Raw genomic sequence first — 26,275 nt, forward strand, 5'->3', positions numbered from 1 at the left:
CCCAGAATAGAAATTTAAAATAATTATATAAGTTAGCTAATGCGGAAAATAGATATGGTTTCCATCTTTCAGCAACACAAAAAACCACAAAAGTCTCGCCATTAATGGCATCTGATTCTTCCTAATATGATTCTTCGATATAAATATACTATAGTATAAAAATAAAAAGCAGCAATATTTTGTTATGATACATATAATACAACATGTTTTTTTTTTTTTTTTTGTTTAGCGAAGCAAAATCGACCAAAAAAATAAAAAATAAAAAATAAAACATAAAACACAACCCCAAAGCAAATAAACACCAAGATACCCAAGGCTCACACGTACTAGGATAATTCTATCATAGTCTTGATAGGATGATAGAATTGTAAAGTACAAAAGAATGTTAATGAATTAATATAAACCAACGTCACCGTTATTTTCAGCTTTGTGGTTCATTACCCATCCAAACTTCATCATCTTCTAAATCATCAAAACAGTACATCTTCACCATTCCACTTTCGTCACCCGCAGCAAATCTGCTATCCGTCAACTTGACGCAACTCACCGAAGCTTTGTGCTGGCCACCAAAGGTATGGATACACTTCCCACTTTGCAAATCCCAAACCTTGACTAGTTTATCATGGGACCCAGAAACAATTCTAAAAGTATCAGCAGATACCGACCACACACCTTCAACATGGCCAAACTGAGTACGAATGCAACGACCACTATTAACATCCCAAAGTTTAATTTGGTTATCAAGACCACAAGACAAAATATGGCTTGGCAACGCTCCATTAATTTGCGAATTGACAAGATTACTTGAGTTCTCGACACTAGCAATAGCAGTTGACGCCACAACATTGTTGGTACGAGGAGTATCGTTGTGAGCGGCGCGATTTTCTGGCGATTCAGTTTCTTCGTCACTATTTTCATCTTCCACAATAGTATCATGAATAGTCAAGGGTAGCGCACATTGAACCTGCCCGATATGACCATTTGGTCCACTGAATACTTTCAAACAGGAGTTATTTTCTAAACTCCAAATTCTAATAGTACAGTCATCACTAGCACTGATAATGGTTTTTGAAGGCCCGTGGATTTTTACCGAGTTGACCCAATCGGTATGACCTCTAAGAGTATGGCATGTACGAGTTTCGACATTCCAAATCTTGATGGTCTTATCGGCACTTCCCGAAACAATAGTTTTACCCAACATGTCAACAGACATGATCCCATCGCTATGGCCACGATAAGTGGAAAGCGAGGTGCCAGTGGCAAGGTTCCAAACCATTATGGTCCCATCAAGTGACCCAGTGATAACTTTCTTGTCATCAAATACCAAAGTTTTCACCCCTCTGGTATGCCCAACTAATGTTCTAATGACTTTACAAGTTTTGAGATCCCAAACTTTGACTGTACAATCGTAGGATCCGGTGATTAGAATCTTGTGATTAAATTGAAGACAAAGAATTCCGTCAGAATGACCTTCAAAGCGTTTGATCTTAAAAATACCTTTCCGCCAGTTACGTTCAACTTTATAACGTTCACTGTAAACCAGTTTCCAAGGACGAGTACGAGGACGTTTAGCCACTGGTGGTTTGATCAAATCTTTAGATGAGTTTGGTGCAGGTCTTTTCAAAGACGGTAGTTTACTCGATGATGAGCAAATATCTGAAGGGACATTGGTGATCACAGGGGCATCGGTTCCCACTGGGGTAATTTTGGCTTGGTGGTCTTCTTCTTCTTCTTCTTCTTCTTCTTCTTCTTCTCCTACTCCTTTTTCTTCTTCTTTCACTGGAGTGATTTTCATTTTATCGTCCTTGTGATTTTTTGAAGAGTATTTACCAGATCTGGCCCTTTTCATGTATAATAAAGGTAATCCCCACCCACAATTTGGGCATTTTCTATCGATATGTTGCTTGCAAAGATGATGCCAAACACGGTCATCGTCAGCCAACCTTTTCCAAGTCCTGGATACTTGGGCTGCGTTACAAAGAGAGGCACAGTCAAGATAGCACAATATTTTCAAGCTCAACTCCACGGGCAAGGTGCCAATGAAATCGATCTTGACCAACTCCTTGACTTCGCTACTGAGAAATGAGAGTTGGTGGAAGCAGCACTGCGATAAAATCCCTTGAAGAATCAATATCCGCTGGGAGTTTGGAGCAGCAGAAAATACCGACCAAACGTTGGAGATGGCTTTCTGATCCGAGGATGGGAGTTTATCGATGGAGGTTTGGATGGAGCACATTCTTTGTTGGTCAGCGTCTTTGTTGCACTTGATGTCGGGGTTATGACGGTAGCAATAGCTATGGATGGCTGGGCCGTTTAGACGTTGGGTGTTGTTTGCCACAGGAATATGTTTTGTGAGAAATGGCCGTACGAGGTCATCATCATCATCTTGTTTCATACTTTATATATGCTGTTGGATATATGCCATATATATATATGACAAAAAGCCAAAGAAAGGAATCTTTGCCTTTTTTAACCATTTTGGAAAAACCAAAGGAGGTTATGCCAGTGCACGTGATTGTTAGTCAATCTTGGTGTTTTATCGCGATGACGGCGAGGTGTCTATCTATCGCGAAAGCTTATTATATAATATTATATAATATCGTCATAACATAGACTTTTATGGCAACGAGCACCATATAATCTCTCTTCTTGATGGTGATATGAGCGTTGTACTGTGCGGGGTGCACCACCACGACGGGCGTATATATTCTGAGATCGTCCTGCGACAAATTATACAAAGTAAATAATTATCGTTTGTCCCATCATCATCGTCGTCGTCGTAGGAGTAGTAGTAATAGTGGTAACGCTTCTTGATAACCAAAACCATGGAAGACCACAAGAGCCTCAAACAACAGTTCCGGGAGTTCACATCAGGCACCCCATCACAGGCGCAGTACTGGCTCAACAAGTACAACTGGGACCTTTACACCGCGGTGGACCAGTTCTTGCTGAAACACCCAGACTCGCACAATCGACCAACTTCAGGAAACGCCACCACCATGGACAACGGTCAAGACCAGAAAATAGTCAACATATTCAATAAATACAAAGGTATGTCTATTTTTATTATTATACCATGGGGTATCTCTTATCGTGATCGGTTTTACTAACCCCCCACCCATGGCAGATCAATCTTCTGGAAAGATTGAAATTGAGGGAACCATCCAATACCTCCAGGACTTGGGAATCGACCCAGAAGACCCAGCATCATTGGTACTTTCTTACACCCTTGGGTCTCCTAGCACCGGGGTATTCGAACGTGATCTGTTTGTTGATACTTGGGAGGCCCTTGACTGCACAGACTTACCATCGATGACCACATTCATCAAAACCAAGACCGCCAATTTACACACCAACCTACCATACTTACGTAAAGTCTACGAGTTCACCTTCGGGTACATTTTGGAACCACATCAAAAGAAAGTGTCGGCAGAAGACGCAGCAATGTATTGGCAGCTATTGTTACAAGAAGTGTTTCCTAGAGTGGAACTTTGGACAGAGTTCATAAATGATGATTGGCAAAAACCAATCACCAGAGACGCATGGAACATGTTATTTTTGTTTTTACAGGATTTTGAAAAAGATCCAAAGTTGGAAAATTATGACGACGCGGCGTCCTGGCCAAGCATTATTGATTCATTTGTCGAATGGGCCAAAGAAAATGAAAAATTGGAATGATAGTACTATCTTTTGAAATTCCTTTTTTATAATATAGACTAAAAACTTTTTTAGGAAACATTCTTTGCATTTTTTTTTTTTTTATGAAGAAGCTAATCACAGTTTTTTTTTTTTTTTTTTCCTTCAATGTAAGGGATTAAATTACATCAAAAAAAAAAAAAAAAAAAAGTAACTTTGCTATTGTTTTCCAATTATTAATTTCATGTATTGCCACAATTGCTATCAATTTTTAGGCCAAAATTGAGAATAATAAGTAAGCATTTTATCAACCCCAGACTTTGGTACCAAACATCACCATATTAAAATATAAATGAAATATGAAATTACTAAAGAGTTTAACTAGACTTTCGCTTCACTTTCCTTTGAGTTTAGTTTCTGGTAAATTAATTTTGACAAAAATTGACAAAATGTTTCTGTACAAAAACAATCCCTTCAACACAATTGTGGCCATCGGATCCTGGAAATACTTATTGCGTGGTCGGTTGCTATTTATTTGTTAATTTTCTTATTTCTCTGTAGATGGACATCAAGAAAATTGTTTACTGATGATTTAGTGGATTATTTTGTAGTGACCTTTTGGAAAAGGGTGCTTCCAATAGATATCTAATAATTATTTTGTCTACCGCACAACAAATATCCTTCTAGTCTTCACTTCTACACTCATTCTACTGTCAAATTTGGATTGATTTTTGATATAATATCCTTTCAGTTGTGCTGAAATATCACAGGCGAGACCCGTGGTGCTGGATCCTCATCTCATCACCCACAAATTTCTTTCCTCCCGGGTAACGCCATGTTTTTTTTTTTTTTCTTTTACAAAATTTTTCAGGCCTATAGCTACTACTATTCTGCACATTTTTGTCGTTACCCACTAGAGATCATCGTGCTTTCTTACAGATAATGAGATCCGATTTCCAATTTGCCAGCTTGTTGGGCTCGGTGTATCGTAATGGGAACCTCGAGTATACCAAGGATGGGAAAACCCTTCTTAGCCCAGTAGGCAATAGAGTCTCAGTGTTTGATCTCGTCAATAACTCTTGCTTCACATTTGCTTACCAGCACAGAAAATCGGTACAGCGTATCGCTCTTAACCCTCAGAATACCTTGTTGTTGTCGATTGATACCGATGGAAGAGCGATCTTGGTGAATTTCAGAAGTAGGGTGGTGTTGCATCATTTCAATTTTGCAGCCAAGGATATCCAGGACGTAAAGTTTTCTCCTGATGGGAAATTCTTTGCAGTAGCCACCACCAGATTTCTTCAACTATGGAGGATTTCTGCCTCAGATATCGAAGAAGAAGAAAACCCAGAAGTGGTGAATTACAATGATAGACAATTTGCGCCATTTACGAAATTTAGAAAATTGGCTGGTCATTTCAACGATATTCTATCGATTTCATGGTCCAGAGACTCCAGATTTCTTTTAACCACTTCTAAAGACATGACCACAAGAATTTGGTCATTACATTCCAAAGAATCCCAAGCGAAAATGTCACTTGCTGGGCATCGTGACTATGTGGTTAATGCATTCTTCAACAACAAACAAGATATCATTTATACCCTTAGTAAAGATGGAGCTTTGCTTCAATGGGAATACACCAAAAAGGCAGTACAAAATGATGAGGACTCGGACTCTGAAGAGGAAGAAGAAGAAGATGAAGCCCAAGAGTTGACAAAACTTAGTTGGAGAATAACCAAGAGAAATTATTTCTATGCCCCTGATCATTCGTTTGTGAAGTCTTCTACTTTCCACCCAGGTTCCAACATGCTTATTGTTGGTTTCTCTAATGGTGAGTTCCGTCTTTATGAATTACCATCTTTCACATTGATCCAACAATTATCGATTGGTCAAAACGCTATCAATACCGTCACCGTGAACTCTACCGGGGAATGGCTTGCCTTTGGTGCCGCCAAATTGGGCCAGTTATTGGTGTATGAATGGCAATCTGAGCTGTACATTCTTAAACAACAAGGTCATTTTGACTCAATGAATTGCGTATGTTATTCTGCTGACGGATCAAGAGCCATTACCGGTAGTGACGACGGGAAAATCAAAGTTTGGGACTTGAAATCGGGGTTCTGTTTAGCCACGTTCAGCGAGCACAGAGCCGCAGTTACCGGAGTGGAATTATCGTCAAAGAATGCGGTGCTTTTTTCCAGTTCTTTGGATGGGACAGTTAGAGCCTGGGATTTGTTGAGATACCGTAATTTCCGTACATTTGTGGCTCCTGAACTGAGAGTACAATTCACCAGTGTCACCATTGATCCATCTGGCGAAGTGGTGGTTGCTACCGCATTGGGATCGGACGAGGTCTTTGTTTGGTCAGTGCAAACTGGACAATTGTTGGACAGTTTAACCGGTCATGAAGCCCCAGTGATCCAGGTTTCTTTTGGTAAAGAGCGCCCGGTGCTTGCTAGTGCATCGTGGGATAAAACTGTTAGAGTTTGGGATATCTTTGGGAGAAGTCAAACTTCTGAGCCATTCCAAGTGTATTCTGATGTGGTTGCCCTTGCCATGAGGCCTGATTGTAAACAATTGGCGGTATCGACTTTAGATGGGCAAATTAGTATTTGGGATATCGAAGCGGGAAAGCAAATTGGGAATATCGACGCCAAAAAGGATATTTTGGTGGGTCGTTACCTTGGTGATCTGTTCACTGCCCAAAACTCCAAAAGAGCCAGGTTTTTCAGCACAATTGCTTATAGTTTTGATGGTAGTGCGTTGATATGTGCTGGTAAGAATAACAGTATTTGTTTGTACGATGTTGATAATGAAGTGATGTTGCGCCGTTTCAAAGTTAGTGAGAATATGGCGCTTGATGGGACCCTTGTCAAATTGAATAGTTCAAGATTTACCGAAGACGGGGTGAACTTGGATCTTGTGGATGATGCTGGAGAGAACTCTGATCTTGAAGATAGAATTGATAATACGTTGCCAGGGTCGCAGCGTGGAGGAGACCCATCACTTCGTAATGTTAGACCGGAAGTTCGTGTGACCAGTCTTAAATTTTCCCCAGCGGCTACTGAATTTGTTGCTGCTTCGACCGAAGGTTTGCTATTATACTCGATTGACACTAGAACGATTTTTGATCCTCTTGATCTTGACATGGACATTACTCCGGAATCGATCACCGAGGCGCTTGCCAATGAAGATTATCTTGCTGCATTAGTGATGTCGCTTCGACTCAATGAAGACTACTTGTTGGCGAAGAGTTTTGAAGCGGTCCCATTGAACGATATTCCATTAGTGGTGCGTGATGTGCCGGTTGTTCATTTACCGCGTCTTGTGCAGTTTGTTGGGGAATGGGCCAGCAATGGGGTTCATTTGGAGTTTGCGTTATTGTGGTTGAAACTGATACTTGAAAATCACGGGAAACACATTAGAGAGAACAAGATGAAGTACGGAAGTGGGTTACGGTTAGTGCAACGGTTTATTGGGAGAGTGGCAAAAGAAGTGGTCAGGGTGGCGAAAGATAACGAATATTTGTACGATTTCTTGAGCAGTTCTAAGAGCACTGAGGTTGATGAGGATGTGAATATGGATAATGCTGATATTAATATCGATGATGTGCTTGTGAAGGTGAATGATGATAAAGATGATGATGTTGTTGAGGATGCTGGGGAGAGTGATGACGATGAGGAGAACGAGTGGTTGGGGCCAAGTGACGTGGTGAAGACCAGTGGGGTGACCAGCTTTGGAGATGCGAGTGACGAAGACGAGGAGTGATATAGTCGTGTAATATTAATCTATAAAGTATTTGAACAGAACCCAATGGTTGTAGTAGCCGTAGCAGTCGTAGCAGTTATGCATGGCGACCACCCACAACGTGACGATGGCGTGACGGTTCATGCATGAGGCGTTTCTCACTCTTTGATGGCTGCCACTGCCACCACCGTCCGTTGTAATGTTGTTGTAATGGTGCTGGTGATGATAATGATGGCAGCACTTTCCACGGCTATTCGCTGGCAACCTCGGTGGCTCCCACCAGCCATCTTCCACACGCCGAACATGGGATGCTGTTGGTAATAGTAACCATAACAATACGTAATCGCAACAACAGTAACACCACCACTCACCAATATATCATCAAACAACGGCTATCCAATAATAATGATACAATACAATACAATATAATACAATACAATACAATACAAGACAACACATGACAGGAAAGCTCGCTCGCCCCCCCGCCGTCCACTAACAAATGTAAGCAAATCCTCCTGCCCCTCAGGGGCTCACAACGCAAGCGCGAGCCGCCGGCAGAAAAATTCGCCAACATTTTGAATTTTTATCCTTCCTGCTCTCACCAGCGATTATCCCCCAGTATCTTGTGTTCTAGCGTGCTCAAAATAGCAATATCAGGCAACATCCCCCCCACGTTAACAACCGCTAACCACCTTCAGAGTGCCCGTTGGCTTGTTTTTTTTGATTCCTGATCTTTAGCTATAGCGTCTCGATATTGCGACAATAGGGTGAGTGCTGTATATCAAATACATATATATATATATATATATATATATATAAATTAGTATCCACGCCTTTTTGTTTAAATTGTCCTAGTCATCCCTCCTGCAAGATTAGTTCCCATTGCTAATGCCACTGATCGCTATTTATCAAACATAACTTACTCAATATCTCATAATGTCAGGCAGCATCAATGTCCCTGAAGTGGCCCCACCACCTGTGACTACCACCACCACAACATCAGATAACAAATCATCATCAATAGACCAATCATCACAAAATAATGACACAGAACATACCTCTCTAGACCAAATAGTGAAAACCCAACCCAAGGGCGACTCATCAACAAACTTTTTCCCTCAATTACCTTCGCAGTCAATCACCCTGCCACCGCCCAAAAACAATAATGCTTCCACCCAATTCGACCCAGCAATTTACAACATCGACTCAACAACAGTTGGTCCATCATCACAAACCGCCGATGCCCTCCCCACTATAACTCCCTCAATGGCGCTAATGCAACAGCAAGCCACTTCTGCTCTCCTATATAACCAACTAAATCGCCCAACCATCAACACCAACATCAACATCACCTCCAATAGTGCAGCATCCAGCACCACGCCCACCCCAAGCAGGTACCTGTTTTTACTGCCCACCACTTTAAGTCCCACCACCACCACCACTAACCAAGGTAAAGCTTACACCGGGACAAAACCGGTGTACCACAACGCAAAATCAAGAACTAAAATGGCGTCGGTATATTCGGATAGATTCGAAGCGTTTGCCGCGGCCAACCAAACAATGAAAAATGATTCTTCCAATAGTAAGGCTGCCACCACCCCTGCCACATTAGCCAAAAGAATGAAAATCGACCCGATGTACGCCGCAATCCTCAAGGGTCCTCCAAAAACCTCCCGTTTTTATAAATCGTTACCTGAAAACAAGAGCGACATTAACTCCACCACCCATCATTATAACCCATATCTATACCTCCAGCATCGTACCAGAGTTAATCCTCCTTTGGATTTCAACTATGTCGACACTAGAGAAAATATCATGGAGAATTTCCAATACGTCAATCTCGAGGAAACCGAAGTGTTGATCAATCAAGCTTTTGAGTTTGATAAAATGAACCCCGACGAACAATGCCCTCCAAAAGATTTACCAGTATTTTACATGTCTGAAGATGAATTTCGCGATCCCATCACGTTTATTGAAAAAATCGCTCACGTTGGAAGAAAATATGGGGCAATCAAAGTGGTGCCTCCAAGCTCGTGGTCGACAAATTTTAGTCTCAACACCGAGCTATTTTGGTTCCGTTCTAGGCGCCAATTACTCAATAATTTCAAAAGTGAAATGGATTCCCGGCTCGAATTTTATTACGCGATTTTCAATTTTCATTTCTTGGTGAACCGGAAAAAAAGTGCTAGCTCAATATTGAACAAATTGCCATCCATCGATAAACGAATTCTTGATTTGTATCGTTTGAGAAAATATGTCAAATTAAGAGGTGGATTCCACATGGTATGTAAAAAGAAGCTTTGGGCCCAAATTGGTAGAGAATTGGGTTATTCTGGAAGAATTATGACCTCATTGTCCAGTTCGTTAAAGCTGGCCTATCAACGAGTAATATTGGATTTTGATGAATACGAAAGCAACCAGGAGTCTAAAACTAGTGACACCAAAAATGGAAATGGCAAAAGAACTATGGAAGATACCAAGGCTCCCAATAAGAATATCAAGTTGGAGAGGAAACAAGACCCAAAAAGTGAAAGTGCCCATAATGAAAACCCACAGAATTTACCCAATATCTTGGGATCGACCGTCGAATTCAGAAGACCGAGAGATATCTTGAGATCAAAAGGATTCCATACCTATTTCAACAACACTACCGAGGAGAAAAGAAGTATTTCCAAGAAGGATAAGTACACGTTATCTTCGTATAACTTCTACGATTGGTTCAACCAAAGCCTACTCAATGTATTAGACACTTCATCATATGATTCCAAACTTGCGCCACTTTACAACTTGAAGCAATTCTTTGAAAAAAACTTGAAGTTTGAAGAAAATATTTTACGAGAGTTTGCGGAAGAATTAGGAATTGATCCAAACTTTGAATTTGAACCTTTTAATTGGGGATACATTAGTAGTAACAAAAGCTCTAGAAAGGATAAACTATCTCCATCAGGAATGTTGAATAATTGTAACAGTAGCTCAGCTAATAGTTCAATGATTGGGATGACCTCAGCATCGTCGTCAGCCGGTAACCTGAAAAAGGATAATATCCCCATTAATAGACCTTTCAGACTTGATGATGAAGAGCTTGAGAAATTATATTGGAGAGTAGTGAACGATCAAGTCAACTCATATGAAGTTGAAAGTGGGATGGAAATCGATAGTACGGTCCACGAATCTGCATTCCCAACGATTTCTTGCCCTCAGCCAGTGCATGACGATAAAAAAATTTCCGAGTCCTTAGATCCTTGGAATCTCAATAATTTCCCAATCAATGACCAATCTTTGCTACGTTACTTGGACGATGATGATTACTCTAACCTCACCAGAACTAAACTTTCTATTGGAATGATGTTTAGCACGGAAAACTGGAATATGGAAGACCACTTTCTCTATAAGGCTTCGTATAATCATTTGGGGTCCACCAGGGTCTGGTACAGTATTCCACCAGCGTACCAACAGAAATTTGAAGCGTTAATTAAATCTCACACCAAAGTGAAGAAGCAAAACTTCAATGATGATGATGAAGTTTCTATGGATAAAGAGATTTCCAAGAATGAACAAGCGGCAATGGTATACGATGTCCAAAATAATCTATCAATCCAAGAATATTTGCATTGCTGTGTGGAAAATAAGGTACCATCGGTTTATGACAATGATCGATTTGTGCATCAAAAATCCAAGATTTTTGGTAAATACTTCACTAAGACAAAGGCCGGTTTAAACCAGTATGATAGATCAGGAGGTAAATTCCCAAGCAAACACCGGATCAGGACAAGAATTAAGGACTTGCCGGTGATGTATAATCAAGATACTTTTTTCCCACCGGAATATTTGATCAAGAATGGGATACCAGTTTACAAAACTTATCAAAAACCAGGACAATACATTATCAAGTTTGCCAGAGCTTACACCTCCAACATTGGATTAGGTTTTACGGTGGGTGAATCGGTGAATTTTGCCCCACCAAATTGGATTGACCACGCCTTTGAAGCCGAAAAATGGTTGACCAAACAAAATATCATTCCTGCATTTTCTGCCATCAAATTGTTGATAAATATTGCCAAAGATAAAGATATTGCCAAAAATGATAAATTAAAGGAAAAAATCAAGCCATTATTTGAGAAATTCTTCACTACCGAGACGAAATTACGGGAGAAGTTTTTGCAAATTTTTCCTACTGCTCAACGGGAGTTGATTAAAGATGATAAAGTGGATTATCAAGACACGTTTTCCGACCATAATTTGGAAACTTGCTATCCTTCAAAAGTGATTCTCAAAATGAAGGACAGCGTTTTCCAAGTATCATTACACAATTTCTTGCAAATTTATGATATCAATAAGAAATTTGCCAAAGCCATTGAAGTGGATAAGAAAATCGAGGTCAACTTGCAAGTTTATTATACTACCCAAGAATTGCAAAGTATTCATCAAGGTCTTAGTGTCAGTGGTAATAATACCGAAGAATGGTTGAAGGATTTCAAGAACTTCATGAAGGAAAATCCAAAACCCGAATTGTCCAACTTGAAAAATTTCTTGAATAGGAATTCCAGTCTCTATGATGAAATCCCAGAGTATAGAAGATTGCAAAAATTCATGGCTGAAGCGTATACTTGGGTAAAACATGCGCAATTGATTCTCCGTCGTGATCGCTCCCCTGGTAAATCTTTGTTGGACGCAAGTTTTGTGCAAAAAGTGGTGGATACCGTACCATCATTACAATTCACTTGTCCGGAAATCCAAGAATTGATGACATTTTCTGAGTGGATTGAGATGTACAACAAGAAAGTTTCAGAATTTCTCACCCAGAAAGACTATCATATCAGCGAATTTAAAGCGTTGATCAGCGAAGGTGAATCATTTGGGGTGTCGTTGAAATCGTTGAATATTTTGACAAAAATTGTCCGGCGTATGAACTGGCACCATCTTGCCACTCAATTAGTGGTTCGTAAAGGGAAAACAAATGATTTACGTACCATTGAGAAATTACACAAAGATGGTCTTGAACTTTTTCAAGATGGGGACAAAGAATTGCTAGATCTAATCAAACAGAAATTGGATGATGGGAAGAAATTGGACGCCAAAGTGAGAGAGAAGTTACAAGAAGATTTCATCACCATGGAAGATGTCCAATCATTACTTGTGGCGTCGATTGAAACCCCATTGTATCCAGAAACTCTCAAATTGATCAATGCAGTGTTCAATGATCATCGTTATGTGGAGGATAAATTGGGCAAATCGATCTTCCGGATCCGCCACTGTCAAAAATTGATCAACAGAGAAGTTGACATTCGTTTAAAATTAGAAGAGCGTTACAAATCGCATGAGAAAAATCGTGCCGAAGAGAAAACGAAATTCCTAGGTAAAGAAGATGGGGCAGAACAACAACAACAACAACAACAACAACAACAACAACAACAGCAACAACAGCAAGAGGAAACGGAAAGCTCTCAAGAAGATGAAAGATTCAAATTTTTCATCAAAGGGGGGTTGATTTCAAGATTGGAAGATGAATATTTACACGATTTCTCCCTCAAGTTTGATGGTGGGTTAAGAGACGAACGGCCATTCTGTAGAGAAATGGCGGAACTTATGGAAAGCATCAAAAGGATTTCCATCGTCAACAAGGAATCATTAGAATTAGAGTCGGAGTTAGCGAATACCGAAGTTTGGTCGCAAGAATGTTTCAAATTGGTTGTTCAAAATAGTGGTAACGTTTCCCGGAAAACTTTGAAAGAGGTTTTGTCCGATCTTATTTTTCTTAATAAGGGCGCCTTTGGACTTCATGAACCTGATCCTTATAGACCTCCTGAACCAATTAACCATGTCCTTGGGCCTAAACAGTTGAGTGGCGGGAGGTTGCGTTGCTTCTGTCGTAGAAATGACAAAGTGGGAAGAATGATCCACTGTATGAGTTGTGGGGAATGGTACCATGAACGTTGTTTGCGGAAACGTGGTGATTATTCCATAATCTTTGATGAAGGTTTCAAATGTCTTGTTTGTGACGAGACTTCGGTGCAACGGCAATATATCAGACCAACCTTCCACCAAATCTTGTACGCTTATTTTGCGGGTAGAAACTTATTGATTTGTCCTGATGATTTGTATCTCTTGACGGAGATGATCAATGATGCCAGAGTTTTCTTGAAGGAGGTTTGCACGGTGTTACAAATGAAGATTTATGATGATAGCAGTAACCGATGCGTTCCTGGTCCGTCAAAGACAGAAATTAGAGAAACCGATATTTCCAAATTGAAATTTTATTTGCGGAAATTTGAATCCAGTGGGATCAATTTCGAGACCGAGACCAGGTTAATTAGGGATTGTGTGAAGCATTTGGAAGGTGATATAACGAAGCCTGTGAAGGAAGAGAAGGAGGAGGATGGGAAGAATCTTGGAAGAGAAAAAGTTGACCCTTCATTACCGGAAGATCAAGAGGGAGACCCAAAATCAATGGGATTTGGCACCTCTTCGATTCTTTTGAATTGACGTATTTGTCAATTTTGAATTTTATACTATAACATTTTGAAATTCGTTTTTTTTTTTTTACTTGTGCTTTTTTTTTTTACATTTTTGCAGTATAATATTTTTATTTTTCATTTTTTCTTCTCTTGATATTTAATTCTATTTCTCTTGTATTTTGATTTTTGTGTTTCTTATTAATACTACTGTTATTTTTTTTCTCCAGTTTATATCAATACTCAGCCACTGTAGCCAAAGAAAAGGTCAAAAGGTCAGCAGAAAAAAACGAGCAAACTGTGCCAGTATTGTTACGGGATGATTGAATATATATATATATATGGGATAAGCATAATTGTGGATTGGAGGTAACTTTGGTATACCCAACCACATAGACTAATCTTGTAGGCACCAGGGTGATATGTGACACTTGACTTGTTTTTTTTTTTTTACAATTATCATAATGACAATCTGAGAATTTGCAAAGGCCAACTCCGTTACAACGTAGAGCATAACTAACTTCTCTGGGGCGAAACTTTGTACTTTATATTATTGGGAGCTAACTGACTAATCATTATTCAATGAGCGATACGTGCACCACCAATGTGACGGCGCGTGGTAGCGGTTGTTTTTGATTTTTTGATTTTTCATTGTTTTTCCATCTACTGCTGGAACCATTCTTTTGTTTTTTTTTTTTCTTTTCTACCAGTCTTGTTGTGACTAAGTCAAATTGCAAACGTTAAGTGTTTCAATTGATTGCACCTCCACCAGATGCTCCGGTAATAGTTGATCCAAATATAAAGCACCATAATTGGTGGAAATTGTCCCAGAAATATCGGGAGCAGGATGATCTAACGACGAACAATCCCAAGCTGGAATAAAAATGTCACACAAACCATCCGGCCCCCGATCTGAATCTGTAGTAAGTATTGATTGATAATTATACCAACTGACTGCCGTATGACCACCAACCCGGGATTCAAAATGTGATCGCAATATTCAACATGGCAAACCTTTTATTTCTTGATACCAAGCGAAACCCGATGATCTCAACCCAAATAGAGCCTTCTTCATTAGTATCTCACTATTCCCAAATTTCTTCACATTTAATTCATGACATGTACATTAATTGGAAGCATGATATTAACCGGATTAGGTACATCAGCATTGCTGATGTCAAGTACCCTGTGAAACGCATCTGGTTTTTTTATCATGAAAGCTAGTATGAATCTAAAAGTATTCACATCTAAGGTGAGAAGGGGGGGGGGGATAATTATTTCCATCAGGTAATACTGGTAATAAATTACCCAAAGCGACCAACCTTGATTATTCTATGTGGACTGGTTTCAATATTGCCATGGTAAACGATGTTGTTGTGCAAAAAACTTGCATGATGAAGTACGGTATGAAGGAGGAAGCATCATTGACTTTTTTTTTTTTTTTTTCGTTGGACATAATGCAGGTGTTATGGCTTGATACTTATTATATATATATATATATATATGAAGAGGATAGTTAATAATGGGAGGCTGCAATAGTTTCTTCTTCGGCTATTTTATTTATTGAACGAAGTGTGCAGGAGAGCTCTCTGTTGAGGGACACACAATTCTCAAAGATCTCCTGAAGGTAGGTAAGGTAATAAAATAGTGTATATTGTATACTTTGGTGGGCCACTTCATGAGACGCACAATTCTCGAATATATAACGATATCTGACTATAGTGAATGATAATACAATAGAATATATATATATATATATATACATTACATTAATAAATAATTGGTAAACACTGTGCAATTTCTTATTCTTCTCAATGCAGTAATAAAATAGAAGCCATGAGGGTTCCTGACCCTTCACAACGTCAAACTGCTCCCACTGCCGTTTATCACCCAACTGGGAGGATACAAAGAGCAGCTCATCTACCACAGTTTTAAGAGATAGCCCCCTGCTATCCAAGTATCACCACCCTCGGCATGATATTTCCCCGAGGAACCTTTGTTGTTTTTAATCCAAATGGTGCAACAGAATGACTCGCCATTTTCCCTTTTTGGTGTGAAAAAACGCAAAATTTTTTTTTTTTTTTTTTTTCTTGTGGGATTTTCAGTCATCATCACCATCATCATCATCCCCCTTCTAACTGCAACGAATAGATTTTAACTTCTAGTAGTAATCCTCTCTCCCTCCTTAAACACTAGCAATGTCAACTGCCGTTGTGAAAACTGACCTCAAACAAACTTTGCCGTTCCTCGCCAGAGGTAAAGTCAGAGACATCTACACCATCCCTGACCAATCGCTCTTGTTGTTCGTGGCCACCGACAGAATCTCTGCTTACGATGTTATCTTGAACAATGGGATCCCAAACAAGGGGAAAATCTTGACTCAGTTGTCAATCTTCTGGTTCAATTACCTCGGAGACGTGATCCAAAACCATTTGCTCGAGGCCAACAAGAAGGATCAAAACAAGAATCTTTTGGAAGTGTTGCCATCGGCGGTCTCCAACGATTCTCAGATCATTGGCCAACTTCTCGATAGATCCTTGATCGTTAGAAAATTCAAATTGGTGCCATTAGAAGTCATTGTTCGTGGATACTTGACAGGATCTGCCTGGAAAGAATACCAGCAATTCGGTACAGTTCACGGTGCCAAATACCCACCGGGAATGCAAGAATCTCAACAATTCGAAACCCCAATCTTCACCCCTTCTACTAAAGCCGAACAAGGCGACCATGATGAAAACATCGATAAAGCCCGTGCCGTAGAAATCTTGGGGGGTAACCAGAAATTGGTGGACGAAATCGAAAAAGCCGCTATTGCTTTATACACCAAGGCTAACGAATACGCCAAGACCAGAGGGATCATTATTGCCGACACCAAATTCGAGTTTGGGTTGGATGAAAACAATCAATTGGTGTTGGTTGACGAAGTTTTAACTCCAGATTCTTCCAGATTCTGGTCTGCCGACACTTACAAGTTGGGTCAAGGCCAAGATTCCTTTGATAAGCAATTCCTCAGAAACTGGTTGACCGATCGCAAGTTGAACGGTGTTGATGATGTTACCATCCCAGAAGACATTGTTGTAAAGACTAAGGCCAAGTACGTTGAAGTCTTGGAAAAGTTGACTGGCGAAAAATTCATTGAATAGATGGATTTTCTTAATGTCAATTGTCTAATAAATGTCAATTTTCTTGATTTTTCGTTCCCTACAAGAGTAATTTTTTTTTTTTTTTTTTCCCTCTTCCTTCTCTTATGATATGAATTATACGGCTTACAAAGTAACAGGAATTGAAGCTTTTCTTTCACCATTCTATGAATCTTTTCCCATTAATTCTCCGTTTTTTACTTACAAAACAAAACAAAAAAACAAATATTAGTGGATCTTCAATGATGTTTCAGTCAATGTTGTTGTTCATTTATATATTACATATACATACACATATATATATTCATGCCTTTGATTTCTTTAATTGCAAAGTATACAAAGTAGTGGCAGTTGAGCAATTGGTACTATGGAGGTTGATCCCCGCTTCGCTACCCACTAACTCAATCATTTTTCTATAATACTCGTCTATAATACTTGCGGAATGACTAGCCCCCATCATTTTCTGTCTGATGATGTGTTTTTGCGTGGGTAGTTGATGATGGTTCTGCTGTTGATATTTAATAATACATGGTGGAATAACCACTGGGTTCTGATGGTTAATATTGAGGTCGTTATTGTCATTATTGTTATTGTTGTTGTTGTTGTTGTTGTTGTTGTCGTTATCGTCATTATTGGTTACTTGCATTCTTGGTTTATCATTTGTAGCAAAACCCCCAGGTAATGAAGATGGTACGGTCAGAGAAAACAGTGCATTATCATTATCTGTCTGATTGCCATTATTTGTCTGATTGCCATAATTTGATGACGCCTTTTTAGTGGGATTCAAATTTCTCGAGTTGGGTTGATCGTAGGAGGAGTAATCATCATCATGATCTTCATTTTTCAAACTTTTCTGTCGTTTGGTTTGACGAGGACTTAATTCATCACCAGTGATAATTTCATTCGATGAATCATCATTATTTTTCCGGTGCCTCTGGTCCAAATAATTTCCGCCATGTTGAGGATTGGTAGATGATGATGATGATGATGATGATGACGATGATGATGATGATGATGATGATGTCGAAGGTGCCCCATTACCACTATCATAATAAGATTTTTCCACCTCGCCACCTTTACTGGGGATGATTTTCCAATTTACTTTCTCTAAAAACTCCATCTCCAAAAAATTTAATTCGTGGACTTTTACCCCACCAACTTTGGAGTAATGGATATTAGTGCAGAAATAATCGCAAAGTCCTTTCGACGCCACCGTGGTCGCGGTCAATAGGAATCGATGAACCGTTAGCGAATTGAGACTGAAGTTCTTGTAGTTTGTGGTCAATAAATCGATATAATAAATGGCAATGATCAACACCAGATTCTCCAACGAGTTGTAGTACGCAAGCCGCATAAGGTAATCGTACACCAGAATCGACGGTGGAGCACGCGAATGGAATCGCGTAAGGCTCAGCGACGACAAATTCAGCTGGTTATGGATGATCGGTAGGTATTTGTCATTAATGATGATTAACGACGTTATCATCCGTGATATTAGGGTCAAGAGATCCTCTCTTTGGCAATGTAGGAAGTTTTCTGGGAGTAATTTCGTGGGTAGTCCCGCCTCATTATTGTGGTTATTGTTATTAGTGGACGCCATTACTGTTATTGTATCAATGGGTTATTTAATGTTCTTTTTGTAAAAACTTCATTGCTCCCCTGCCAGAAAAAAGATTGTTCAACAGACAAAACGTCAAAACAATATTAGAATCACTGCTGTCTCGGTGTGTGTGTGTTTTTTTTTTTTTTTTTTTGACAAAAACCTCCAACACGTGGGGGTGTAACCACACAGTTATGATTAATTTTGTTATCTATCGATCACCTATCGATTATTACTATCGCCCTATTGGGAAAATGACGTGTGGGTGTGTAGGGATCTAAAAAAAAAAAAATAACTAATCTAAGATCTTTTCTGTAATTACAATCACACCAATAGGATTATTACTATTATTATCACTAATTATCATTATTATTATCACTATTATTATTATCACTATTATTATTATACAGTTAATATACATAACAAAATAAAGAATTCTCAACCTTCTAGAGAAAAAAAAAAAAAAAAAAAGAATCTTCAATGATCAGCCAATACACACAATAATCACTTCTTACGCTTCTTATAACCAGAAACACCCCCATTCTTAACCTTTGGTGGTCCCTCATAATGCGAATGGCCCAATCTAGAAATCGCGCATTGGTTCACCCATTCGCTACATCGTTGCTGTTCTCGCTCTTGTTGCAATTCACTTAATTCATCCATTTTATCAAAATATTCCTTCTTTTTGGCTTGGTGGTCTTGCAACCTCCGACGTTTCAATTCTCGTTTCGAAGCTCTCTTGACAATTGTCTGTTCAACCTCCAGGTCAACAACAACAGTATTCGGTTGTTCTTCTTCTCCTTTGATTTCTTTCGAAGATTTCCCCACTGCTTCTTCAATGTCTTTCTCTTCTTTTGCAGCAGCCCTTCTAGTACGTCTTTTATAAACCGGCTTCACTTCTTCAATTTCCACCGGTTCTTCCTCAGTAACAGTTTTACTTTTTTCATCCAATTCATCCATTATTTTTTCACCATCACTGTCGTCACTCTCAGAAAAATATACTTCATCAATCTCTTTTTGTAACAACTTCTCTGCTTCGGGAATATCATCAAGAAGCAAAGCTTTTCTTCTCGCTTCAATACTCGCGTCAATGGCACCCTTGATTCTTGCCAACTCTTTCCGCAATTCAGCTTCACGATTACCCCAAGGAACTAATCCTCGAATCAATTGCTCAATTTCCTCTTGCGATTCGTAGAATCTCCAATCTTTGGAAGAGATCATTGGGCACGGAGCCTCACAAATAAGTTTTCTTTGTTGAGTGGTGAGTTTGACCGGTTGCTCTTCCTTATGATCTTTAGTGTTATCTTGTTTTTTCTTCTCCCCAGCATCATCAGATTTCCCACCTTCCTTTACAATTTCCGATCCATTTTCTGTCAATTCCTGTTTAATGTTCGCATTTCGATCATCAGCCTCTTCAGCCTTAACCAATTGGTTTTCGGTTTTCAGATCGCCATCAATAGTTTTAGATTCTTTTACCTCCGGTTTATTGTAAATCACAACCCCATCCTTATCCTTGACAATACTTCCATCTTCAGAAAATTCTAAATCAAATACTTCTTTAGCTGCAGCAACAAAAGATACTGGCAATTTCTCAGTTTTCGTATAGTCTGAATTTTCAATTTTCGCCTTGATCATTGCAAAGTTCTCACGTTGATCAGCGATTTTGTCGACTTTTTCCTCCAAGTTATGTTTAATCTTGTAAAAGTTCTCAAAATCTTTCTGAATCACGTCCAACATAAACATATTATCTTCGAAACTTGGACCTTGAACCCATAAGCGACCCATCAAGTAACGTTCTTGCAGGGCATCGTTAGGATTGTTGACGATGTCCTTATTATTGGTGGCCGCGGCATTATTATCTTTATCTTCATCATCCTCATCATCCTCATTCACTATACTGGAACTTCTGTTGACAATTGGCAACCCATTACTTTCGAACCACCAATAACGGTTATAAAACTTGTCCTTGCCAATGATTTTAACCCTAGCACAATCAAGCTCGGTTAATTTCTTCTCGATTTTTTTTCTAATTTGTCTCAACTTATTGGCTTCAGAAATACATTCTTTTCGGGCATCGAGTTTCTTTTGGTATCCAGCGTTGATATTCCCAAGGGAGATCTCATCTTCACTGGCTTCAAACTTCAAAGTGAAATTACGTCTACGACGTTTGCTATCTTCATCGGGGGGTAATACCAAATTAGTGGCCGACTTATCTTTTTTCCAAACTTGTAACAACATGTTACACTCAGCGTTCAAATCACGAGCTTTATCCATCACCGCTTTGTACTCACGCACTGCGTCTAAACGATCTCTTCTTAACCTCGTAGCTTCTTCCATCGCATTATCAATGTAACTTCTAATGATTTTCCCTTCGATGAGCAATTCACAAAGGACATTCAATGCTTTGATTTTCAAATCGATCGGCATCTTAGTATAAAACTGATTCTGAACCGAAGATGCTGAGGCGCTAACGCCTTTCGGGGCGAGAACGTCGTTGATTTGTTTAACAAGGCTTTTGTATTTCTTGAGATGAGACACTAACGAGAGAACCCCTAGCATTATAATCTGCCAATACCCATCCTTAAATTGACGTTTGAATAGTCGTTCTTGCCATGATATATTACGATAGTTCAAAAGTTTACCAGCATTGTTGCGTTTGTTATCGTACTCATCTTCAGATTCCAGATCTGAATGCGATGGGTCCTCACTAAGTTTGATACCTTCATAAATATCGAAATCGAGACCATAATTAGATTCGGATTTCACTTTCACGTTAACTTTCTTTGGTTCACCTTCGTCTTGTATATCATTTGGTTCGTCATCCTCTAGTTTCAAATCTTCAGTTTTAATCTCTGTAGTATCGTTTTCTTTCATTTCTTCATCATCATTATCATCAACATCATCATCATTACCATCGTTTTCTTCATCATCAGACTGCTCATCAAATATCGATCGTTGGGGAATGGTGACCAATAGAAATTCTTCATCTTCGTATTTACCATTTGTTGGGATCGGAAAATCGATTTCTACCATTGGTTCATCATCCTGAACATTTTTATTAGCAGTATTCCCATTGCCATGATTACTATTCCCCGCTGGTGTCGCATCACCATCATCTTTAATGGCATATTCATATCCATAAATTCTGAGCCCCACGTCTTCGTTTTCTCCAAGAATAAAACAACTAAGTACCGCACAAAATATTTCATCTAATAATGGGATATTTCTTACCTCGGTCAATTTAAAACAATTGATGAAATCATCGAATGTGAAATTATCAAGAATCAAGGCATTGCTGTAAACGTTCAAAAAGATCCATGATTGAAGGGCTTCGGAAATGAAATCTTTTAGTTCGGGAATAGTTTGAGGTCTAGGGATTTTAAAATCATTGAATAATTCATTTGGCGCTTGTGATTCGGGCCAACCCATTGGAATGTCCATATCCTCGATCAAACATTTCTTTGGTGCCACTACATCGAGATACGATCCGAGTCCTTGCACATATGCCATTTTCTCAAGCCCGTCCATTTTATCTATCGATGCCTGAGGAGGTTTTGGACCAAAATAAACCGGTTCTCTCAATTCAATTTTGAATTCTGATGGGTCTTGGAGCGATTGTTTGTTATTTGCATTCATAATATCACCAAGTGGCAATTTCTTGAACCCGGTTGCCCCGATGGCGATGGTGGTCGCCCCAGGGGTCCCTGCAGGGGCAAAAAGCGGTTTAGGAGCCACCATTTTGACTTTATTAGGTAAAATCGGAGGCAACTTAATTTGCTCTTGGGATTCTTCAACTTTCGTATCTTTCTTAGAATCAAGGCGCTTAGCAGGATGTTCAGAATCTTCGTTTCCTGGTCTTTTCCTTGATTTTGGAGAAGGTTTTGGAACGTGCGTTTTCGGGGCAAACGCCAATAAATGAGGAGGGTATTCCATTGGAATTCTGTATTTTGTTGCGAATTGTTCCCGGACGATCCATGGGGCACCGATCTTGCTCGATCTTGAAACACTAAGTTTTATAAAAGTTTTCACAAACCATTTAGTGAAATGGGCTCTGTCTCTAGATATACTCGACTCATCGATGGTCACTTCGGTGCTATTATCAAATAAAACGCGATAACTGCAATAACCGGGTCTTAGCATCCCTAGCTCATCGACAAATGCATTGAACCTTGCCTTCTCTTTTATCTTTGCTGGTTTCTTAGTGTCTTGAAACTTGACCAAGACGCTTTCGCCTGGATAGAAATCATTCTTGAATTGCGAATACACCATATCAACGAGTAAATCTAGTCTTGGGATGGTGGAGAATTGTAAGAATCGCAACACTGGTTCCTTTAGCGGTTCAGGGAAGTTTTGATCGACTTTTTTCATTTCATGCTTTTCTGATTCGAGGGCTTCGAAATAGGTGAAACACGAATTACCGGTGACTTCGCACACAAACTTTCTTCGATTATAATAATCTAGACGATCCAAATACTCTTGGTATGAATAAAACCATTCTTGGGTTTCTGGAATGTGCCATACCTTCACACTCATGTCCTCCGGCAACGGTGGGGGATCTTGGTATATAACTGGTTTTCTCTTGTACAACACCTAGAAAAAGAGCATCGGTTAGTAAAAACAAAAACAAAAAAAAAAAAATCACGATCGAGGATGTTGTTGGAAAGATATATATATGTATAAATATATATCAATTATCATTCATTCAAAAATGGTATGACGTATTCGAGCCTTCGTGTATGTGTATGCTCAAACGCGTTTTTGATGGCACTTACCATGTTGAAAAATTAACGATATGGTGATGTTGTTTTGGTGGGGTTGTTTCTGGTACGTTTTGATTGGGAATCGAGATCGACGGCAACTAAACACCATGTAACAAAACAGGAAACAACAGATCAAATGGAGCAGACAGGTAGGTCTAGGAGATTAGCCAAAAAACAACACAAATTAAAAAAAAAAAAAAAAAAAATACCGAAAAAACTGCGCGGTGCGAATAGAACACGAGCTCATGCGACAATGTGATCTGTGCATACATGTGCATGGCGGCCCCCCCCCCCCCTCTCCCACAAAATATCTATCCAGCGCTGTGGCAATTGGTGTGTGCTGGTGCCAATGGTGGTTTATCAAAATAGTATTATGGTGGGGATCCTGGAAAATGTCCCTTGTTTTTCTTTTTTTGTTTGTTTGAAGAAAAATGGGTGTAGGTGGAACGGTGAGACAATCCAATAACAATGTATGTGGAGAAAAATCAAAAAAACAAACACAACGGCAATGAGTATCGTCTCTTTACACATTGTCTGTTCTCTTTACAAATAATGGTGGCAAAAACCCCAATTGAGGTGTTGATCGCCGACTTCTTGAAGTCAAAAGGGTATACCAAAACTTTGACCACTTTCCAAAACGAAGCAGGAATAACTTTGCCATCGACCGATGGTTACTTTGAATCACTCCAAGAAATTGTCGATGATCGTCAGAAATACCTTGAACATAGTACCCAAGTCTCCCAAGGGTTGAAAAACTTGGCCATTGACGACCACGAGCTACTATCGCTAATCAAACCATGGCAATACACTAACGTGGCTCACCACGCCCCTTTACTGTTTTCTGGCGCGTCACTAGGGTTAGACTTGACGATCATTGATGATTTGAAGATTGGTGGTGATAGTGCTCCTTCCAAACAGTGTCTCTTGGTCTCGGGAAATGATAAAATCCTTAGGATCGTTGATATTACCGACTACTCGACCTTAGCTATAAGTGATCCCATAGACTCTGGCTCGATTTTCAAATCGTTTGTGGCGATTCCAGGAACCAGCTACGTTATGTCGGGAGCCATGGACGGGTTGGTGTATTTCTTCAAAGTTTCAGATGATGATCATAAATCTCCCAAGAAATTGCAACTCATCAAGAAACATAAAATTCACAGAAGGGTGATTTTAAAAATCAATTACCTACCAATTGATGACCATTCGGGGTATTTGGCATCGATTGGGTTCGATCTGTCATTGAACGTTATCAAGTTATCAATTGACCATGGGAGTATTGAGATTAAAGATATCAGCAGAATATATACTCTTAGTAATCCTACTGATCTCTATTGTTTCAATTACAAAGCATCATTTACCAAGCTGCCAATACCACTTTTTTTGATCTCCCGAACCGACTCCACCTTGCTATCATTCTTCACCCTTGATTCTCATGGTTTGAAAATCGTTGAGGTATCCAGAGTATCATTGAACGACGCTGAATTCTCAAGCTATCAGTTTACCCCGGTAAATTTAAGTGTTTATAATCCATCGCTGGATGCCCATACTATTGATCAACAAAGTATTGATGAAGACGTCACAAAAACTCCGTTAATTTCTATTGCCACTTCGCACCAACCATACTTGAGAATCATCACTACTAAGTTCCCGAACTTACAAGTTGAGCTTGAATCCATAAGGAACAATTCTGATGGTGATGATGGTGATGATGCTGTTGTTGTTTCCGACAATTGCAATCAAGAACTAGTAGGGAAAACTCTTAGGGGAATGATTATTTCCAATGTGGTTACCACCGTGGCGCAAGACAAATATTCAAAACATGTAATTCATTGGAAAACCAACGGGTCAGGAGTGTGGATTGCTGGCGATGATGGAATCATTCGAGGGGTCAATTTTTCCAAAAATGATTACACCGAAGTCGCTCAATTGAAAAGTCATGATGGTGAATTTGGGGCGAGAATCATCTGTTTAGCAGGGACCACAAAAGGAGGTAAAGAAATATTATTTAGTAGTAGTAGTGATAAACAAATTTTTGTTTGGCAATAGTGATTTAAAGAACCAATATCATCACAATAAAAAAAAAAACAAAAAAAAAAAAATTATAATCATAAGAGAGTACTTAATGTAGAACCAAAAAGAATACCGTCCTTACATGATGAATAGAAATTCTGTCAAATATATGAATATATATATTCAAGTATTGCTATATTTTTAAGGGAAGAAAAAATATAAAAAAAAAAAGTGAATCATTACTGAAAGTAATAATCAAAATCACAAATCTCTCTGCTGCTGATAGAATTCCTGGTACATTGAATTAAAGTGATTTCTAATAAAGTCACTGGTGACTACACGATAAAAAGTACTAGATCCAAATCTATAAAACCCCATCAAGTTTAGTCCAAACAATTGTACTAACTGTTGCAAGTCTTTGAGTCGTAGATTTCTGGTCATGTCATTTAAATCAGCCTCCGAACTGAATCCCGAGCTCCCAAAGTTTTCGGCCTCTGCCATCCCGTTAAAGAGTTGTTGGACATCACTTTTGAATACCATAAGCTCTTGGGTAAAATAATGATGAATCCAAATGATGTCTTCGATAAACGTCTCGGCACCGCGGATGTAGCACCATGCGCCACAAATCAAGAGCACCAACACTATCGATACCCTTATGAATGTGAGGACACTGTTGATGATGAAAGTGATGGTGGCTTTGAGGATATGATAAGTCACATATAAAAGGATGAGCAGGGCGATGGTCGAAGACACCGTTGGGTAATTGATGTAGAAATAAAGAGTGAATTTGTAAACCTGAAGAAGGAATGCAGATAGAATGGAATAACCATAGAGAATGACAATGGATACTGATTCCCAAGAGGATTCTGTGTCTGTCATTTTGTCGATATTTGTTGTGATCGCGTAAATTAACTATAATTATTAATATCA

The 26,275-nt window shown here is 39.2% G+C and overlaps 9 protein-coding genes across 9 annotated transcripts; 5 read left to right on the forward strand and 4 right to left on the reverse strand. All coding sequences in view use genetic code 12, as the record gives it.

The window, feature by feature from the left end:
- Positions 1 to 421: 421 nt before the first annotated feature.
- Positions 422 to 2,395, reverse strand: MET30 (ubiquitin-binding SDF ubiquitin ligase complex subunit MET30; the record flags this gene model as incomplete). The annotated part of the gene is made up of 1 exon (XM_064996675.1): positions 422 to 2,395. The coding sequence occupies one exon, from the start codon at positions 2,393 to 2,395 to the stop codon at positions 422 to 424; it is 1,974 nt and encodes a 657-aa protein (XP_064852747.1).
- A 430-nt stretch (positions 2,396 to 2,825) lies between these two features.
- On the forward strand, positions 2,826 to 3,678 carry DCN1 (NEDD8 ligase DCN1; the record flags this gene model as incomplete). The annotated part of the gene is made up of 2 exons (XM_064996676.1): positions 2,826 to 3,051; positions 3,128 to 3,678. 2 exons carry the CDS (start codon positions 2,826 to 2,828, stop codon positions 3,676 to 3,678), a joined length of 777 nt encoding a protein of 258 aa, XP_064852748.1.
- Positions 3,679 to 4,578: 900 nt separating this feature from the next.
- On the forward strand, positions 4,579 to 7,404 carry PWP2 (snoRNA-binding rRNA-processing protein PWP2; the record flags this gene model as incomplete). Its single annotated transcript, XM_064996677.1, has 1 exon — positions 4,579 to 7,404. The coding sequence occupies one exon, from the start codon at positions 4,579 to 4,581 to the stop codon at positions 7,402 to 7,404; it is 2,826 nt and encodes a 941-aa protein (XP_064852749.1).
- Positions 7,405 to 8,319: 915 nt separating this feature from the next.
- ECM5 (Ecm5p) lies at positions 8,320 to 13,866 on the forward strand (the record flags this gene model as incomplete). The annotated part of the gene is made up of 1 exon (XM_064996678.1): positions 8,320 to 13,866. The coding sequence occupies one exon, from the start codon at positions 8,320 to 8,322 to the stop codon at positions 13,864 to 13,866; it is 5,547 nt and encodes a 1,848-aa protein (XP_064852750.1).
- A 2,167-nt stretch (positions 13,867 to 16,033) lies between these two features.
- Positions 16,034 to 16,978, forward strand: ADE1 (phosphoribosylaminoimidazolesuccinocarboxamide synthase; the record flags this gene model as incomplete). The annotated part of the gene is made up of 1 exon (XM_064996679.1): positions 16,034 to 16,978. One exon carries the CDS (start codon positions 16,034 to 16,036, stop codon positions 16,976 to 16,978), a length of 945 nt encoding a protein of 314 aa, XP_064852751.1.
- A 301-nt stretch (positions 16,979 to 17,279) lies between these two features.
- On the reverse strand, positions 17,280 to 18,575 carry PHO80 (Pho80p; the record flags this gene model as incomplete). Its single annotated transcript, XM_064996680.1, has 1 exon — positions 17,280 to 18,575. The coding sequence occupies one exon, from the start codon at positions 18,573 to 18,575 to the stop codon at positions 17,280 to 17,282; it is 1,296 nt and encodes a 431-aa protein (XP_064852752.1).
- A 504-nt stretch (positions 18,576 to 19,079) lies between these two features.
- On the reverse strand, positions 19,080 to 23,350 carry DASC09_030820 (Itc1 protein; the record flags this gene model as incomplete). The annotated part of the gene is made up of 2 exons (XM_064996681.1): positions 19,080 to 23,165; positions 23,348 to 23,350. The coding sequence occupies 2 exons, from the start codon at positions 23,348 to 23,350 to the stop codon at positions 19,080 to 19,082; spliced, it is 4,089 nt and encodes a 1,362-aa protein (XP_064852753.1).
- Positions 23,351 to 23,887: 537 nt separating this feature from the next.
- Positions 23,888 to 25,381, forward strand: DASC09_030830 (uncharacterized protein; the record flags this gene model as incomplete). The annotated part of the gene is made up of 1 exon (XM_064996682.1): positions 23,888 to 25,381. One exon carries the CDS (start codon positions 23,888 to 23,890, stop codon positions 25,379 to 25,381), a length of 1,494 nt encoding a protein of 497 aa, XP_064852754.1.
- A 225-nt stretch (positions 25,382 to 25,606) lies between these two features.
- On the reverse strand, positions 25,607 to 26,224 carry DASC09_030840 (Apq12 family protein; the record flags this gene model as incomplete). The annotated part of the gene is made up of 1 exon (XM_064996683.1): positions 25,607 to 26,224. One exon carries the CDS (start codon positions 26,222 to 26,224, stop codon positions 25,607 to 25,609), a length of 618 nt encoding a protein of 205 aa, XP_064852755.1.
- Between the last annotated feature and the right edge of the window lie 51 nt (positions 26,225 to 26,275).

Source organism: Saccharomycopsis crataegensis, assembly GCF_037102585.1.
Source record: "Saccharomycopsis crataegensis DNA, jcf7180000000084, whole genome shotgun sequence".
In the NCBI taxonomy this organism is placed as follows: Eukaryota; Fungi; Ascomycota; class Saccharomycetes; order Ascoideales; family Saccharomycopsidaceae; genus Saccharomycopsis; species Saccharomycopsis crataegensis.